The 20897-nt window shown below is 35.3% G+C and overlaps 1 protein-coding gene across 1 annotated transcript; it reads right to left on the reverse strand.

Annotated features, from left to right (window-relative positions):
• Positions 1-10925: 10925 nt before the first annotated feature.
• On the reverse strand, positions 10926-11879 carry LOC110096721 (transcription factor IBH1). Its single transcript, XM_020822780.2, has one exon. It carries the CDS (start codon positions 11709-11711, stop codon positions 11256-11258), a length of 456 nt encoding a protein of 151 aa, XP_020678439.2. The 5' UTR covers positions 11712-11879; the 3' UTR covers positions 10926-11255.
• Between the last annotated feature and the right edge of the window lie 9018 nt (positions 11880-20897).

Here is a 20897-nt window from a genome sequence, read left to right on the forward strand (position 1 = left end):
GGGCTAGGCCCCGTGGTTTTTCCCCTTTACAGGATTTTCCACATAAAAAATCTTGTGTTCTCTATGTGTGAGCTGAATATCCGTGCAACGCTAAGACATATAATTGCAACTCTATCGCTGCGTCGTTCACCCCCAATTGTTTTTTAAAGCAAATTTTAAGCACAAATTATTTAATTCAATAAAGTTTAATATTAAAAAATTATTTAGAAAATAATAAAAAAATGTCTCCCACAAATAAAATATAAATATATGCAACCAAATCATTTTGAGCTTCTCATTGCAAATTGACGGTCCGATCATGGCCTATCACCTTGAAGATGCACAATAACCAAAGAGGCCCGGTTAATTTTGTTTTTTCCATTTTTATCATTTTATTTTTTAAACATCAGCTAGTTTCATGGGATACCTTTTAGGGAAATTTACATACATACCACTTTATAACATCTTATTTACATATCTAACACCCAAAACTTTAATATTACATGCATACCACCATATATTATTTTAATATCAAATATACCACTCATATTTCTTTCCTATCACTCATATATTTCATTTTTACCACTCATATTTGATATTAAAATGAACTAAGGGTGGTATGTATGTAATATTAAAATTTTAAGTGTTAAATATGTAAATAGAGTAGTATAAAGTGGTATGTATGTAAATCTCCCTAGATTGTATATCGTTCACCCCCAATTATTTTTTAAAGAAAATTTTAAGCACAAATTGTTTAATTCAATAAATTTTAATACTAAAAAATATTTTAAAAAATAATAAAAAAGATGTCTCGCAAATAAAATATAAATATCTGCAACCAAATCATTTTGAGCTTATCAGTAAAAATTGACAGTCCGATCATGGAGAGATTATTACGTGCGATGTCTGGATCGTTCGGAGGCGAATTCAGACGCGTCATGTCATCCAAATACACTGGGTCCTAGGTGATGTGACCCGTCCGGATTCACCTCGGACGCCATAAGTAATAATTTTCCCCGAAGATGACCTATCACCTTGAAGATGCACAATAACCAAAGAGTTAATCAAAACAAATAAAACAATCCTCACCAGATTCCATTAACTGCATGGCAACTCACATGATATATACACATCACGATTGCCAAATTTACATTTTACAAAACCCCCTCTCTTTAAACCAAAATTACAACTACTGTATACAAGCAGTTAATTTAAATTAATTTTTTAATTAAGATTTTTTTGAAAGCTGTGAAAAAACTATGACAAAAAATTATCTCAAATGAAATCCTAATGACTTTATTTATTAAAAACAACTTTCAACATAAAAATATTTGACAAGAAGTGAGAAAACAATAAAAAATAATGGTCAAATAAAATTGTGATTGATGCTCAAAAATAATTTGAGATGATTATCTTCTTATTTTATAAAGATGTTATAGAGAAAATAATTTTTTCAAAAATTTTAGTAGAAAATATTTTTTTTACTACAAATATCTTTTAAATAAGGGCATCAAAATGGGTCCTCAGGTCGAATTCAAGTCAAACTCAGATTGATCTGAGTTTAAATGGGCTGATCCTAACCCGGTCTAGTATTGTAAACGGGTCCGAATTGCTAACCCGAACCACGTGGATTACCGGGTTGACTCGATGGGCCTGGTGAATGCAGTCAGGCGGGCTAGGCGAGGGTCGAGGCGATCAGGCGGCCAGGCCAAGGACCAAGGCAGTCAGACGGGTGTGGTTAAGGCTACCAGGCCGAGGGCTGGGTGTGAACTATGTGATGAATACGGCCAAGTCGAGGCCCGAGGAGATCATGCAGGCTAGGTGAGGAGGCCGACATGGCTCGTGCGGGCGTGATGCTGCCGCGTGTGGTGCATGTTGAGGTGGTGATGTGAAGGCTACCAAGTCGAGGGTTGGGCGCGTGATGAACGTGTTGAGACACTAGCGGACCTAGAATCATGTCAACTTCGGGTTAATTTCAAGATGCCGGGTCAACTCAAATCCAACCTGATTTTTTAAATGGGTCATATTTTTGAACTCGAATCCAACTCTATCTCACAAACGGGTTGACTCAAACTTAAAATTTTTTAAATAAGATCAGAATCAATTTTCAAGCCGTGTCAAATATTCACACTACTTTTAAAACAATAAAATAAGTAGTGGTCACAAGTCGCGTGATTTTGTGGTTCGCATAAGCGTGAAACCAATAAAGAAAAAAGAAAGCCATGACACGTTATTTCAGTGATACATGTAAATTTCTTAACTTTATTTAAAGCAAGACATGCAATTTCTTATACACAGTGCTTTACATTATGAATTATCACTATGACTAGTAAGGATAAAAATTAATATTTTTATGCTCTAGTGATAATATTATGAATAAAAGTATTTGTTTTATTTCTAAATTATTTTTTGATGTATTATGCATGAAATTGTAGCATTAAAATTATGATTAATTAATATTTAATTGTTCAGAGTTCTTCAGCCGGACTTTTACAACTGTGCCTACTCATAATTTTATGAGAAGTGCTTTAAAATCTTTAGTTTGATAGTTTTTATCAGACATGCTTATTTCAAATTTTATGTTATCAGAAGGTTTTAACAATGCATAATTTTTTTGTCAAATTAAAATGTGGCTAGCTAAATAAAATCATTCATCTCATTATGGTCCTCTAAATGGTGCCGCCCAACTATATATGATCTTCAAATTATCATCAATTGACTACAGTCTTTCGACCATCATAATTTGATTACGATCTTCTGACTACTATTGACAGACTACAATTCTTTGATCATCGTCCCCAACTACAATCCTCTTACCACCACCTCATGACTACCAACCTTTGATCACTAACATGCACCCAACTATGATTCTCTAACTATCATTGCTCGATTATAGTTCTTTGACCCACACCCCCTGACTATTGTCCTCCAACTGCTATCAAGCCCGTCACCCAACTACAATAACCAGCTCACCATCACCTAACTACAATATGTGAATGATGGTTGGTCGAGTATGATCCTTTGACCACTTATGTTCTACTGTGACCCTTTAACCAACATCACCTGACTACAACACTTCAAATACTATTGTCCAACTACAATCCTATGAATATTGTCGCTCAACTATGATCATTTCACTAGCGTCACCTGACAACGATCTCTCAACTATCATCTCCCACTACAATCTCTTTACCATTATCACCTAACTACACTAACAATTATCGGCTTCATCACACCTTCCATCACTAATAGCATCAACACATTCCATCGCATAAAGGCCAATGGCACCATCAATACCAACGTCGATGCTTAATATTCCATCCCCTATCATAAAAAAATAACAGCAACCACTAAAAAAAGGTTTATGCACCACTAAATTTTGACTTTTTTAGCGGTTATATCCGCCATTAAATTGCTTGTAGCAGTTCTAAATCCACTATAAGACCGACCGCCGTATTTGCAATCTGCTGCAAAGATCTTTCACAGCAGTTTTAAGACCACTGGGGTGGATTCCCTAAAGTGTTGCTTACGGCAATGGTTTAACTACCACAAATTGTGGCGGTTTGGTAGATTCTCTAAAGTGATGGTTCTAGCTGTGATTTTAACCGCCTATATATATATAAATTGATACAGATAATCAATATAGGCATTAATGTATATTTTTGTATATGATTTATAATATAGTATTCTCTTTTATCTTTCATTGATTTCATTCATAAGATTTCAGCTATTTACTGGGCTATGTACTTATTACATGATTTTACATATTTTCAAGAAAGGATAAAGATCTTATGATATGAGGCTTCAAGCAAAATGCATAATTTTTTTAATTGCAGTTCTAGACAAAATGTGATCATGTTTCTTTCTGTTGTTTATTAGTAAGCTCTAGTTAAATGATTCAAATAAAAACGAGATGTAATTCTACCAATATAGATCGTTAAGTGTAACATAATGACCCTTATGTGCACGATCTGTGTTGCAGCCATGATAAAACCTTTTTTGCGAGCTGTCTTATATTCCTTTTTTCATGTTAGAAAATGAAGTTCGATTGGAGTCGAGTTACTGCATTTTGAAGTTTTACTGCATTTTGGAGTGAGAAATGAGTTTTTCGGTTGGAGATACCCTTACTACAGCCGCCCACATCTCGCTTCTACACGAATTGATCACGTGATTTGACCCCGCAACAGCAGCGCAGACGGGTATTTTCAAGCAAATTTCACCTGTTTGATTCAATTATTTGATTTGGGAAGTCAAATAAATTGAGATCGGACAAAATGGGCTAAAATTGAGTAAGAATCGGACTAGATTCAGCTTGATTTGAGTCAATTTAGGTTCAATTCGATATGTCCAAATTAATTTAACAAAATCGAATCCAAATTGACGTTGATTTGAGTCGAATCAAGTTCGATGAAGCTGATCTGTGTTGATCAGGTTTAGTTGAACTTAGTCGGGTTTAATTTGACTTGATTTGAGTCGAGTTGAATTCAATTTAATCCGATAGAGTCAATTTGATGAAATTGAACTCAAACCAACATTGATTTGAATCAAATTAGGCTCAACAGGGTTCAGTCTGGTCAATTGAGCTCGCCTGGGCTCAAATTTACATGAATAGAAGGAAAGTAGCCATGCTCGAGGTCACATGGATGAAAAATGAGGCCAACAGTTGAGGCACAAGAAAATAGAGAAGAACATAAGAATAGAAAAACAGAAAAAAAAAAGGAGAAGTATGAGCAGAAACATTTTTTGTATTAGGGGTGTCAATTCGGGTCAGCGGGTCGGGTTCGGGTCAAACCGGAACTGACCGCACTGTTCGGGTCAACCGAACCGACCTGTTTTTTAAAAACGGGTAAGGTTTCTGGACCCGAACCCGACCCGATTCGGGTCCAGGTCAACCCGACCCGACACGAATGACCCGAAGTTGACCTAAAATTGCTAATTTTCGGGTCAAAATCGGGTCAATATTCGATTTTCGGGTCAGAATCGGGTCAATTTCGGGTTGCAGGGTCAACCCGAACCCGACCCGATTTTTAAAACAGGTTGATTTGTTCAACCCGAATCCGACCCGTTTCGGGTTCGCGTTGACCCGAACCCGGATTTTTTCGGGTTGGGTTCGGGTCGTGTTTCGGGTCGTGTCAAAAATTGACATCCCTATTTGTATATATGAAGTATTTGTCTACAGCTTTTCAGACTCAATACAATTGTCTAAATACTTAGCTAGAAAGCAGGTTACCCTAGCACTAACGGTGGATTAAAGGTTTGTTAGTAATAGAAGTGGCTGCAACACACAACTCCCCTTGGCCTAATGGTTGAAAGCTTAGGCTTACAACTAAGAGGTCCAAGATTCGAGTTCATGTGTATGCGTTGTGTGTGTGTGAGTTTGCCTTAAATGGCCTAATGTCCCAAAAAAAAAAAAAAAATGGCTGCAACAGCAGCTTTAATTTCTGAGCAATGCAGGAGAATTATGATAGGAAGTGGTGGTATGGAGAGATATTGGAGCTGTTTTGTCATCACCTGCATCACCTTATCAACCTCTTGCTCAAAACTTCTCCAAACCACACTTTGGCCAAGACATGAAATGTGAAATAGGATAGATATACTTTGATTGAATGATTACTTGTTCTATTTTTTTCCTTCCATATTGTTGCATTACTACATTTGGTTGGAAAGAAATAGCATAATTTTTAAGGGATTATTTTAAAACAATAGAATTTTGGTTGATTCAGAGAACGAGCTACACTGTATCACGCGACTGGCGAGCTCGTAGGGTTTGGTGGCGGCGGCGGCGGGAGTTTTTCCCCGTCCCAGCGGGAGCTTGTCTCTCTGGCTTTCGCTCGTTTGGGGGAAGTTTTCGTTTTCCCTGCTTCTGTATTTCATTTTGGTAGATTTTTTTTGTTGGTTTTGCCTTATCATCAAGTTTTATCAAATTTAATCAGAATTTAGTAACATCAAATATGTCAATAAAAATAAGAGTTGGCACATTCTAGGAAATTCATATGATCACATGAATCTCAAGGTATTATTTGAATTTTTGAAATTAAATTCAGGATCATCTGAAGTTTGATTTCAACACATTTATAGTCAAACTGATTGTCTCGATAAGATGAATTTACTGACGCTACAAATGATCCAATCTAACACCAAATGTGCTCAAATCCAACACTTGAATTATGTTTGAAAATATTTATTGTAAATTGATGAATATGATAATTTCCGATTATAACATGCTTATAATCAAATCGGGCAACTCGACGAGATGAATCAAACTAGGCGAGGACCATTCAATTATGACATCTTTAAGCATTCAAATATTTGATAAATGATCTACAATCAAGGAGATCAATATGGGCCATATAATGGATTGCTTTGAATTATGCTCAAATTTATCAAAATGCATCAGTTAATTTTTCTTTGCATAGCTTGACCTTGCCAAGCCCTATGATTTTTTAATTTTTCCAGGTCTTCCATGCAAAAAAATCTCAATTCCAACAAATTTTTTTGTACATGCTAGTTTTTTGCACGATACTAAAATGCTGAACTTCAACTCAATCATTATAAATTTTTTAGCACGTAACAAAGCTGATCAAATCATATAGATGAATTCTCCTAAAAATCTAATCTCTCTTATATTTCACAATAAAAAAGCTTCAAATGTACTCTAAGGCTTCGTTTGGTATGGCTTTTTTACCGTTTCTTAAAATATTTTTTTAGTACAAAAATTTTAACTTTTATATTAAAAAGCTGCTTTAAAAAACTGTAAGAAATTCGTCCCAAACGAAACCTAAATTTAATATTAACAGGAACGATTTAACGGAAAGTAATTTGAAAATGGCTACAGTTTGTAAACATATTTATCTTCTTGTTTAATCGAAATCATCTTTTGAAGAACTTTTGATATGACTGATAGAGACAGTTCATATATGAAATTTTAATTTTTTTATTACAACTCTATTCTAAAAAACAATAAAAAAATCGTCCTAACGAAGCATTATCTGATAAAGATTAGACAAAGTAAAATATTGATCATTTGTATATGATCTTATCGAGTAAATAAGACTATAAAGATTAGCAAAAGCAACTACTACTAACTACAACAAACGATAATTATGATTAGACTTTTTCTGTTACATGTTAATATTAGTAATTAATAATAGCATTCATGTTGATTACTCTAATTTCAATTTAATATAAGTTTCGTTACTTCCTCTCCCCAGCGCTCGCGTCCTAGGGTTCGCCTGGTGCATCCTGGAGGCGGCCTTCGCCGCTTTCTGGTACAGGGAAGTCCTTCTTCCCTCTTTTTCTGTTGGTTTTCTCTTTTGTGCTGGTTGTTGAGGCTGGCATGGCGCCCTCGTGTCTGTTGGACGGGGGTTTTTTATCTGGTTCTAAGTTTCCTCGTTCTTTTGTCGATGCTTTAGCGGTTTCCTCTCCTAATGGAGATTTTTCGGAACTTACTCCTTCGTCTTTTCGTGGACTGCCTTCCTTATGGATTTCCAAGGACGAAATTAGGGCACTGGCTATTCCTTTCCGTTTCTCGCTTGTCGGTTTCTTTCCTTCTCGTCGTCCGAGTCTTGACTCTATTAGGATGTTCTTTGCTAATCTTAAACTATTAGCAGAGTGCTCTATCACGGTTTTGGATTCTTCTCACATTTTGGTGAAGCTTTCTAATGACCTTGATTAAAGCCGGGTATTCAGCCATGGTTCATACCTTGTCTATAATTGCTACATGAAACTAACTAAATGGACCCTGACTTTGGACATCTCTGTTGAATGCTCGATTATTCCTATTTGGATCTCCTTCCCGGGGCTTCGTCCTCATCTTCTTACCCCGAGGATTCTTCATTCCTTAGGCTCATTTTTTTGACAGCCGCTGAAGGTTGATTCTGCGACTTCGTTAGGGTCTAGGCCTTCTATTGCGAGAGTTCTGGTTGAGTTTGACATAACGAAAAAATTTCTGGATTCTGTATGGATTGGCCCTAAAAAGCTTGGATATATTCAAAAGGTTGAAATGGAGGCCTTTCCCCCGTTCTGTGATCTTTGCCAATCTTTTGGCCATGTTCGAAGTGGTTGTAAGTCAAATTGTGATGTTGCGAGTGCTGACCCCTCTAAGCCTTCTGTATTGGGGCTTGCTGTCGTGGATGTGCCGCCTGTTGTTGAGGTGGCTCCTGTTTCTGTAGAATGTTATTTACCGACTGCATTTCCTACTGACGTCGTTCCTGCGATGTTGAGTTTGGATTGTGGTAATTTCGCTGTGCCTAATGCTATTGTTAGTTTAGGTCATCTTGTTTGTGCTCATGTATCTGTTTGTGATTCCCCTGTTTTGGTTGGTTTGGAAAATGTGGTTATTGAAGTGGAAACTGAGGTGGTTAGCGTTTCTAGAGATGTTGAGTTTGCTACTATTTTATCCCTTGACACTCAACCTTTTATTCCTTTGGGTAAGAATTTGGCCTCCAATCGTGATTGTCATAGTGTTGAGGACCTTCCTCGTGAGGCTCCTTTGGTGTCTGTGAGGTATGCCCCCTCTGTTTTGGTTGATCATGCTTTAATTTCTGAGGACTTGGATTGCTCGGTAATGCCTGCTATCGTGGATAATTTGGGTGAGGATGTATGTAAGGTGGCTGTTTCTGGTGACTCTAGTCGAACTCGTAATGATCGCTTAGTGATTAATGGTGTTGTAGACGTTCATGTTAATTTTATGGATCCTCATAGATTAATGTATAATGCGAAGGATAATTCGGGCTTGGATCTTCGGGTCCACCTGGACTGGCTTCATGATTATAATTCAGAGTCTGATTCTGATTATGTGCAATCAATTGAAGATGATGATCCTGGTAATTCTTTTAATTTGTTGCGAGACAAACCTCTTGTTTCTATTTCCTCTCGTGGTAGGTCTCGTGGTCGGGGCCGGCGTGTTGGCTGATTGATGTTAGCTGCTTTGGTTTTGTTTTGGGTTGCTGATCTTGTGGATTATCTATTGATGGGTTGCCTTTTTGGTCTGTTGGTTGATCGTGCTAAATGTGTTGATATGGATGATGAGGAAGCAACGGTGCTGCAAGCATCGTGGATGGCCAGGGTTGGTTGGCAACCTAGTTGGCCCTTCTCTTTCGATTTTGTATTTACCAGTGGATGGCCCCGTCCTGGCAACCCGAAGTTGGTCTGAGTCCGAGTCTTTCGACCCTTAATCTTTTGATCTTTTCTTTGTTTTGTTGTTCTTCATGTAATAAGCTTCTGATGTGGTCTTATATGTGGTCTTCTTTTGTATCTTTTCATTATTAATGAATTTGTTGTTTTTGTTAAAAAAAATGTTGATTACTCTAATTTAAAAGCTCTATGCTGACATTTCAACTGCTAGTTAATTTTGTTAATGTAAACAATCAATTAATATTTCTACTTTGTATCCACAAGACATAAGCAGCTACTTAGCTCTTGCCTTAGAGGGTTTTGAAAGGTGATCAAGATGTCAATTAGCTTTCCTTAATTATAAACATTTTATAGGCAAGAATTTATGCATAAATGGAGATAATAATTTTCAACGTACACGTACTGATCTTGAATTTGAGACCTGGTGAACATGACACGCTTGAAGGCATTTGAGACCTGTTGAGCATGACATGCATGAGATATTAAAATATTCTGTAGAAAATAGAAATCTTTTTTTTTTTTTTTTGTTCGACTTCTATCCACTTTGTTTCTGTTATTTTTATAAAAGTTAATAATTTTTTTATAATTTATGAGAAAAAGTTGGAGGATGTTAGATTTTGATTCAAGCGAGACTTAGGCTTCGTTTGAGGCAGTTTTTTTCGCTGCTTTCTAAAATGATTTTCTAATATAAAAGTTTTTAATTCACGAAATTGTTGTACTCAAAAGCTGTCCCAAACGAAGGGCTTTGTTTGGGATAGTTTTCTTATTATTTTCTAAAACAACTTTTAGTACTAAGATTTTTTTATACTTGAAAACTGTTTTAAAAAACAGTAAGAAAATTGTCGTCCCGAACGAGCCTAAGAGTCAGTTTAAGATAATATTTTTATTATTTTATTATTTAGGACGTAATCATGATTTTTATTTGGGCATTATTTTTTCATTACTCTTAAGAAATTTATGTGCTATAAAATAGCAGTTTTTAAAAATGTTAATTTTCTCACAACCACTTTTACAAAAAGCTACATACGTCCCAAATAAACCTTTGACTATAAACAAGTAACTCACTAGTTCAATTAAATCAGAATATATCCATTCTATTTTCAATATTGAATCTAATATTCCAGAGTTCTAATCTGAATGAAAATGCCTACCAATCAGATTTATATATAACAAATAACTAATTAAAAAAAAAAGATAAAGAAGCATGCATGTACACAATTAATAAGCCAGAAACTGTAAAACTACAATTTATACCTTAGTTATATGCTCCTTAACTATGTATTATGATATTTAGGCTAATAAAGACCAAATTAACAAACGCCTATTAGTTTACGTTCTAACACCGTAGGTAGCTCATTTTGATCTATTGATAGGAAATTTTATACCCTAAAATTGGATCCTTCAATTTCCATTAAAGATTCTAACTCATCTGCAAACACAAATTAAAACCCCTACCTTAGCATCTGCTCATCAGATTTTGTTAGACAAATTGTTTTACCATGTAAAACCAGTTGTTTATAAATGTTTTAATTAGTTTTTCCTTTCAAAATTTGAGAAGAATGTTCTAAGCTGCTAATCTTTAGCGCCTGCAACACTAATAAAAAAGACTAACTATATATTAACAAACTAACGGATTCAAAGATCGATGTGTATAAGGATGAGCAAAGGTTTACCTTCCTAAAGTATTAAAAATGTTCAAGATCACAAATTTTTAATTTACAAGCCATGCAAATTAAAGTGTGTGTCAATATATATAAACTTAGGCTTCGTTTGAGACTATTTTCTTACTGTTTTTTAAAACATCTTTCTAGTATAAAAATTTTAATTTTCAAACTAAAAAGTTGTTTTAAGAAATAAAAAAAAAAACGTTTCAAACGAAACTTTACTATCAAATCTCATCATCAATGAATCTGTATCCTTTCCAATTATTAAGTAACTCGGCCAGTTACCAAACCCAGTCATCCAATTCAACTTAGATGATTGAATTTAACTGAACTTTACTAATTCAAGATCATCTTGATTTTGGAGCAGTATGACAGATTTCAATCCAGCCATCCACAATAAATTAGATGGCTGGATTTGACCGTCATAATAGGAAGAGAATCCAAATCTGATAATGAATATTACCATGCAATCATCTTCTAAACCTTCTCCTCTTTTTTCCTGCATTCAGCTTCCATAAAATCAACTACAGACCTCATGATCCTGACCTGCTTACTGAGGAACTCTGCATAGTCTGCAGTCTCCTCGAGCAGTCTACAGAAATCCATCTCCTCACCACCTGGCACGAGTCTACGTAGCTTATCATGAGGTGTGCTAATTGTTGTTTTTTTCTTGTAATTCCTCCTGCGTCGTAGAAGCCTAGCACGTCGAAGAAGCTGAAGCCGGCCGAGGATGGCACGGGTCCACATCCTCCGTGGGCTTGCTGCGCGTGCCATGGAAACGTAAGCTGCTCTCCTTATAGCTCTGCTACGGCGGTGGAGAGGCGAAGAGGGCCTTGTGAGGTTTATGTGGGTAAGGGATCGAAGAAAATGGTAAGTCTGCATGGAAGCCTTTCTAGGGCTATTGTTTGACGATGTATTCTTGTTTTGCTTCATGAGAGAGAGAGAGAGAGAGAGAGGGAGAGAGAGAAGGTGCACGGCAGGAGACTGTGAGAACTGACACAGGAGTTGAAGACCAAATCAGAAGCTTCCTTTTAGAATGAAGAGGAAGGAAGGGAGAAGGAATATATTGCAGGATTGATAAAAAATGCCTCCTTTACCCACTCAACTCAATATTATTTAACTATTATCTCTAATTAAGATATATAATATGAATAGATGTGATTTTGACCCACCACCTTATTATATTTTTTTTATTAGCCTATTTATAATTGACTAAACACCGCTTTATTATGTATAAAATTTCTACATGATAAAAAAAAAAAATTTCTTCTACATGATTAAGGTTTAGTTTCGGACAGCTTTTGTACTGCTTTTTAATACGATTTTTTAGTATAAAATTTTTTAATTCAAGAATTAAATTTTTATACTAGAAAGTTATTTTAGAAAGTAATAAAAAATTTGTATCAACTTGTTAACAACTTAATTAACATATTGGTAATGAATATTAAAATAAAAATGTTAGATATTAAAATGAAATAATATTCTTCTATTAACATGTTCATAATTTTTATTATGTTTTCTGTACTTCAAAATTTTAATTTTTGGGGAAAAGAATTGAGCAGTGCAGGATCTACACTCTATAAGAATTACAATTATATTTCACAAAATTCATTACAGCCCTACCTCTCACATTTAGAAAGTCCCAATTAGGCTGTAAATCCTCTCTCTCTCTCTCTCTCTCTCTCTCTCTCTCTCTCTCTCTCTCTCTCTCTCTCTCTACATAAGCATATGTGTTAATATATATTGATTTTATGGGAGTAGGAAACATTAATTGTTCTTTAAGATTGTTACTTCAAAAAAGCTTTAATGCCCTTTTAGATGAATACTTTTATGTAGTTTTTTATTTGTACAAAGTTAGTATATTTTCAAAATATCTGTTCATTTTGTATGTTTTATTTCAAAATTTGATAATATATTAATATATAAACGTATTGGGAAATAGATTATTTTTTATATATGTTATCATGTAAGAGTGATGAAAAGGCAATCCTTTGTACAGTTGTAAATCATATTTACCATAAAAATTTCAAGAAAATCATTTGAAATCTGATTGTGTTGATCAATCAGGTTATTTTGTTATCTCAGACCTCAAGTTTCTCATGTTCTCTTGGGGGTGTGGGGGGTTAGTTTACCTTCTACTTGCACCCGAAATTTTTTTTCTTTTGCACAATGCCCTGACGTTGTGTATCATAGCGCTCTAGCGCTACTTACCCGAGCACTCCAGTGTTGTGTTCCTGAGCAGCCCAGTGCTGAACGATAGAGAGAAGCATCATAGAGGTCTAGATACGACGCCGCAACTGATCAAGATGGAGATTCAAGAGCCGTATAGCGCTACAAACTGGAGTTGTAGCATAGCGAGATGGACTGGAAAATTCTCTTTCTCGTTTTTCTGAATGGTTGCGTCCCTTGGGATTATTTTACTCGTCTTTCTCTTCTTCTTTTTTTTTTGGCATGGTAGGCATAGAGAACGGTGCATGTGAGAAGTGAAACAAGGAGAGAGCAAGAGAGAAGAAAGATCTGTACTTATTTCTCCCAATTTTCATATTGCATTTGTTGGTGTGGTGCGACTCTATGATTTTTTTCCTAATTTTAAAATTTTTCACATTAAAATCTAATGTCCTTTATTTTTTATTTTACTTTCTTTCTTTTTTTCTTCATTTTGGTGTTACTCCTCATCCCCAACATTGTATATACTTCATTTTATATTTATTATTCAATTGCATATGCATGCATCAATCTTTTCAAGTACATGCTCCTTCTTCAACTCGTACGTGGTCTCGTGGATGGTATATTTATGCTCTCCTCTCATAATTCACGAATTCTAATAATGATATGAAATGTCTATGAATGTTATGCGTTGACACTCAAACCCAAGAAAAATCTTCTCACATACGCTATGCATTGCTTCTTCTTATTATAAGCTTCATCATGGTGAAATTGTCTTGGTGGATTTTTTTATCTGTTTACTTTACAATGTTCCATATCAACCACAGATATCAATTCAAATAAAGTGCTTAATTAGTACTGATTTGACACTTTGACAACGTAAAATGCAACACTTGCTCATGGCAATCTCCATTTGTAGTAGATAGAGAAAAATGAAATATAATCAATTAGTAGCTAGGGGGTTAGTTTGCTAGTCATTAATACATAAGAAGCATTAATTGAAGATGATGGAGAGAGAGAGAGAGAGAGAGAGAGAGGAATCAATCAAAGGTTGGAGGGTGGACCCAAAGGAGAGCAACCCACCACATGAATGCACATGGAGGGGGAAAGACCCACTTGGATGATGGGAGCCTTTTATTCCTTTTCTTCTTATACGTGTGATTACTGAATCGCTCTGTGTTTATTTCTTGGCTTAATGCCCGGCCGCCTTCACTCCTTGTCATAATTGGCTCATTTGCATGTGCACCGCCAGTCTAACACAATAATAACACTATAATTAACCGACCTTTGCATCTTAATTAACAATTTACATCAAATGAAGTTTTTTTTTTTTTTACAACAAGCTAAAAAGCAAAATGAATTAAGAACCATCGGGCTTAGTAATTGGCAGAGGCTTCCAACCAATCCAAAGCCAGGCACGGGTCATCCAGTTTTGAGTAAGAGAATAGCCATCCGAAACGAGCAAGAACCGCACCACCAAAGGTTGTCACGAGTCATGGCTTAAGGCAAGTGAGCCCTAGCCACATCAATATTGCCCACAAACCATAACTCGTAGGCTGAAATATGAAACAACGGTCCAGCAAAACATAACCAAAGAAAGAAAATAATAATCCACAAAGCCTACCAACCAATGCAGCTCACAACCACAGGCCAAACTAGATAATAAGTCATCCAACCAGTCCAACGTAACAACACCACCAGGCACGGGCCAAGCGTAATGGCTCAATCCAATCAAAGTACGTTTGAACCAAGCTAAACTTGTTTATCTTGATTTGAACTCATCCAAACCATGAAATTACTATAAAAAAGGTCTGCCTCGAACTCGACTCGACTTGTTTGTACCCCCACTTAGAATAGGCTTTCATGACAATTTTAACTGACACGAAAAAACTTGTAGAAGTTTTAGAACAATTGCAAGACCATTATATACACTGCTCGTTCAATTAATTGATTCAATTCAATCAAATTTAGATCTTTTCAGTAGTATGAGTTTAAATCTTTAAAAATTAAATATGTGTGTGTGGAAGATTCACGACAGTAAAGAGCTCAAGTTTATCATCTTATTATTGAACAAAAATATAACACGATCATGCATAGATAAAATAAGAGCATCTTATAAGAAGTATTAATTTTTTTCATTAAAAATCCATAAAAGTGAATAGTCATGGAACCTAAACTAATTGAAATTATCGTACTAATATGAGTTAGTTATATTACAAAGAATACCCCTCTTATAGCTGCACAAGGCATTAATATACAATATAATATATATGCATGAATTATAGAATGACATTCATTTTGAAAATGAGAGGTGATAACCTAACATCAAAGTTGTCATCAAGAGAAGATAGATGGTCTTCTCGGTCATTCTCCTCATATAAGGGCAACTTCTAACAACCTAATAATTATGAAAATTATTTTAAAATGAAAAATATGATATTTCTAAAATTAAATTGGAGCGCTGTAGCACTGAGTATTTCGGTGCTTCAAACCCCTAATATTTGGAAAATTTGAAAATAATTTAATGAGACAGTGCAAGGATTTCAAACGTGGTAGAACCATGAACCGACATGCAACGTTGCGATGTTTGAGAGCCGCGATGCTAGGCCTATATATATATATATATATATATATGAAATCCTAAACCTAAAGCACTAAGCCATTTCGTCCCTTTTGTGTGACTTGTCGTGGAAGAGAGGGGAAGAAAAAGAAAGCTAGGTTTTGATCATTTATGTCTATTGCTTCGATTTGGAAAAAGTCTTCTGATCGTTGTAACCTAAAACCTAATTTTATTTTTAATAATTTTGTAACTACTGATTTAATTTCCCCAAAAAATAATAAAAATATATTTTTACTTGATTTTATGTACTTTTATCGTGTTAATATAATACATATGTCTTTTTGACTATAATTTTATTGAATTTCATTTGGTAAAATGAAAGTTATGATTTTCTAAAGTTGTTTGCTACTATAGAGATTTTTTTATATTTTCTTTACAGATTCCTTCATTTCAAGTTGTATTTCATATATTAATAAAAGACTTATATCATTGATTCAAGATAAATGTGACATTTGCATGTAAGTAAGGGAGCTTGCAGGTTGTTAATAATATAACTAATACGAGTTATCTCTTAAAATATAATACCTTACATATGAGGGAGATCGACGGACTTTTTTTAAAATAAAAGGTTTGTAATGTGATCTTAGTTGTAGTATGTAATTGATTGACCGAATTACACTGACAAGTAGAGGATGACAACTCTTAAATAATTTTTAAAAGTCACCTATGAATTGACTTAAGTTAATGAATAATGATAATAACATAAAGATCGATGATTAACTGATCGATAATTAAGATTAAATTAAAGACTGATAACCAAATGGATGACGGTTGAGATGGAAGGATGAGAATACCACATTAAAGTTAGATTTCCTGCCTTAATTTCGTAATCACATTCATGATTTTATTGACATAATAGCATATGAATTAATTGATAGATGCAATTGCTATAAAACTGATTGAATTTGCATTGATACTGATATAATATAGCATGACATGCATGTTGATTGATCACCACTTTCTATCAATTTTCCTTATAATTTGATAAATCTATTTACTGATTATATTAGCTTTACTATTAATTGATATAAATTTTATAGATTTCGTATTGATTATACATACAGACTATTAATTGTTGATTGATATGGACTGAAATTAGAGCAAACATATTGAAAATCTTTGCATTGAATGCAATAGTAGGTTTTGGTTATGTTGGGTGCGAGAATATACGCGGCGGTAGAGTTTGTAAATTCGCGTCCTAGCGTTGCACGAGTATTTCGCACACAAACAGAAAAGAGAAAGTGCCTCGAGATTCGTGCTTGATCAATATGATTTTGTGATGTCGTATCAGGTTATATGTTTGGCTTTTGTATAATGCTTGAATTTTTTAGGACAGATATTTGATGCACTCGAGTTCAATTTTAGTAATAGGCATTTCTTAACATGATTTTCTTTTCATAATGCACTTTTGAACATACTAATTTGCAGTGCACCAACTTAATAAAAATTATTAACTTTAAAAAATTATAATTGTGATAATTAAAACTATAATTGATACTTAATTACATATAGCTAATATTCATCACTAACATCAATGTTGACATCTAGTATCTCAAAAAAGATCGATATTTGTCATCACTATGAACTCAAACAATCAATATTGGCATCATGTTAACTCTCCATAGCCAACAATATCAACATTTGTATCCAACATTAACATTAATGCCCTCTATTACCAACAAGTTGATGCTTGTTGTTGACACAATTAAGTATTGACACATGTCGCTACCAGCAAGACCAGTGCTCATTGTAAACACCAAAATTGATGCCTAACATCATAAAAAAGCTAATGTCTGCCATTACTTTCAAGGCCAATGCTCGCCATCTTTGTTACGGACGGTCTCTCCTCTTTTAAGGGGATTGATCAAGCATGCCACGTACCAAACATGTCCTAATGATAACTCCAACTCCTAAGAACTCTATATACTTCCACCATGAAAGTCATCTTCAATAGTTCACATATAACACACATTGCATCAATGCCTTATGAAAAGTTTCATATAAGTGCATCATTTTTAATATACAACTCACACTAGTGAAATAATCTCAACTAAGGCGTTGTTTTCCCCTTCACGAGATTTTCATATAAAAATTTCATGTCTCTAATAAAATTAATCTCTCTTTTTATCTCAATTAACTTTAATATTTTTTTATGTACCATTTTAAACATATAATTTTACTGATATTTTGTTTTAATTTTGTGTAATTTCTACTAATATAATTCTAATTATTTGATCAAGTAGTTAGCTGTAGAAATGATTTCGGCCCAGAGGGAGTTGGGGAGATTGGCCGCCTGTGCAAGAGTTCGAGTGACCTCCAAAAGATGCCGATGTTTCCTCTCCGCTGTGCCGTTTTGCTCGGGTGTGTATGGACAGCTGAATTGCTGGGTGATGCCATGTTGAGAGCAGTAATTATGGAATGCATTATTTTGGTACTCGCCTCCGCCATCAGACCGAAGGGTTTGAATCGTAGTATTGTATTTGTTTTTAATAATGTTATGAAAATGCATAAAGTTTCCAAGAACATCATTCTTATTATGCAAGAGATACAACCAAGTAAAGCGAGAAAAATCGTCTATGAAAATCACATAGTAAGTAAAACCAGTCGTAGAAGAGACGGGGGCTGGACCCCAGACGTCCGAATGAATGAGTTCGAACGGTTTATTACATATAGAGCTGCTAGTATTAAAAGGTAGCTTGTGGCTTCGGGAGAGATTGCATGCTACGCACAAATCCGTGGAACGATTGGAGATCTCCGGGATGAATGCTGCAAGATGACGAATGGTTCCCGTACTAGGATGCCCGAGCCTGTTGTGCCAAGTGTAGTTGAACGACCTAGTAGAACACAGCGCAATCGGTCTATTGCACGTAGGAGCTTTGATTTGATAAAGACCATTGTGCTTGGGACCTTGCAGAAGAATCCTGTTGTCCTGACAATCCTTAATGGTGAAATTGTTAGCATTAAAAGAGATAGAAAGATTATTGTCAGCGGCCAAATTTGAAACAGAAATCAGATTATGTGAGAGGGAAGGTACGTGACGTATGTTGCGAAGAAGAAGCTTACGGTTGGACTCGGGTAAAGGTAAGATCCCCTGACCCGAGTGCTGAATGGGGAGAGTTGATCCGTTTGCAATGGATACCGAGTCCATTCCATTGTATGCGACTGGGTTTTGGATGTTCGTAAGATCGGAGGTCAGATGAGAGGATGCGCCGGAGTCAAGGATCCAGTCGTTGTTTGCAGTTTGATGCTGGGCGGAGAGAGCGCGCTGAGTAGAAGGAGGGGCATAGTTTAAATTGCATCGATGCCAACAGTTCCCAGCTGAATGTCCTCGCTTGCCACAGATTTGACATGTAGGACGATTGACAGAGGTTCTTGATGGTTCTTGATTGTCAGCCGCCGTCGAAGTTCTGGGTGTGGTCGCAAAATTGCGTGATTTATTTGATCTTCCCCTGTAATTTGACTGTCGTTGAGCCAGGAGTGCCGTGGCTTCCATCTGTCGTTGATCTTGAAGATTTTGGTGCTGGAGATTGATTTCTTCGCTGCAAAGTAATGAGTAGAGATCGTCTAAGGTAATGGGTTGGAGAGATGTCCTGATTGCTGTTTTGAAAGAATTGTATCCATTTGGTAGGCCATTCAAGATATAAAGAACTATGTCCTCCGTATCGACGGTGGATCCGGCTGAGGCGATGCTATCCACGATATTCTTGATTTGATCAAGGTATTGTTGCATCGTGCGATCTTTCATTTGGATCTGATGCAACTCGTTCTTGAGTTGAATAACTCGAGAACGGTTTGTAGGTTGCAGCCGGCGCTCCAGCGTGGTCCAGACGTCGTGAGCACTGTGGAGATTAAGTACATATGGAAGAATTGATGATGAGACGGTAGAGAGAATGGCGGACACCAGATTTCTATCGACGAGTTTCCATTTGTTGTGAGCTTCAACATCGGAAGGTGACGGAGCAAGGACGGTTCCGTCGAGGTGAGCCTCATATCCATTTGCAGAAAAATGTTGAAATAATTGCAGCTTCCAAATGGCGTAGTTCTCCGTTGTGAGCTGAGTCGGAACTAAATTTTTGATGTTGGATATGAGAAATTTGAGGTGGGGGGGCGTACATATGATCTACCACTTGTACATAAAATCAGTTAAAATTTAAAAATAAAAAGAAATATAAATATTGTTCATACAATTTGTCAATTGATTTGCAATCAAATATTATAGCTCCAGTTATTTTACTCAATAATTTGTTATATCTACTTCACTTGAAAAACTTCTTACAACTCTTCAACAAATTGTATTGATAGCAACAGCCCAACCAAATCAGCCATCAGTTTCACTCATTTTATATTTCAAAACGACTATTGCATTTGAAATTTAAAATTCTGATTGCTTTTAAACTACTTTCAACCAAATAATTTCTTTGAGGATTGTTTGGTTCATTGACTTCTGTCATGACATGTTATGTTATATATTAATGATTTTCAGCTACTGAATTGGTTTCACTAACTTCAATATGTCGAAAGATATGTTCGGTTCTTATTTATTGATATAAAGAGGTGACTCATATTTTGATCGAGATAAATAAAAATTTTTAGGAGTCATTTTAGGTCAAAAATTTAAAATCATATTCGGCATAGCATTTATATTGTAGTGTTTTAATTGCTTGAAAATGTTTTCATAATTTTCAGGCACTAGTGCAAATACTTAAGAAATTGACACATGTCGTACGAAAGTTGGGATTTTGAGACCGTCGGGTGTCCGTTTTGCAAACCGATTTCCCCAGTATTTTCTAAATAAAATGAGCTATTTTATGCATATTTTTCCGTAAGTTTTAAAACCTCAAATGAATTTATATAAGTTTATATTAAAAATTTGATTATGATGTGTCACACTTCGAGCCTTAGATCGTGATAGTCATCTCTGACTTTGTGAAATCGTGCTAAAATGTTTTCATATAGTGTGGGATCTGTAACAACGTCCTATCATTTTGAATGGCTTAGCTATGTCAAAGTCCTGTCAAATGTTCTATGATTCACTAATCCTTTTGGAGCCTTTTTGATCAATGGAGAACAAGAGCACATTTTTATGCTAGATATGCATGCTCAATAAATGGACTCTAGCCGACTTTGTAAGATAAGCTGTACTTGATACTTAAACAGCTTGATTGTAAAAAGTTGTCTTCTTTTCGTTGGGACATAAATGATAGGTAGCAGATAAGCAGTTCCTAATTAACAAACTTTTATGACGAAGATATGAGAAATTAGTTATTATTTTTTGGCTGGTGTATTTCTCTGATATCATTTATAAAAGCCCGAACTCTTAACCATCGAGATAT

This window comes from Dendrobium catenatum, unplaced genomic scaffold (assembly GCF_001605985.2).
Source record: "Dendrobium catenatum unplaced genomic scaffold, ASM160598v2 fragScaff_scaffold_631, whole genome shotgun sequence".
Classification (NCBI taxonomy): Eukaryota; Viridiplantae; Streptophyta; class Magnoliopsida; order Asparagales; family Orchidaceae; genus Dendrobium; species Dendrobium catenatum.

Bases quoted from the DNA above. Each gene is read 5' to 3' on its own strand.
- LOC110096721 (XM_020822780.2), bottom strand. From the start codon at position 11,711: ATGAAGCAAAACAAGAATACATCGTCAAACAATAGCCCTAGAAAGGCT.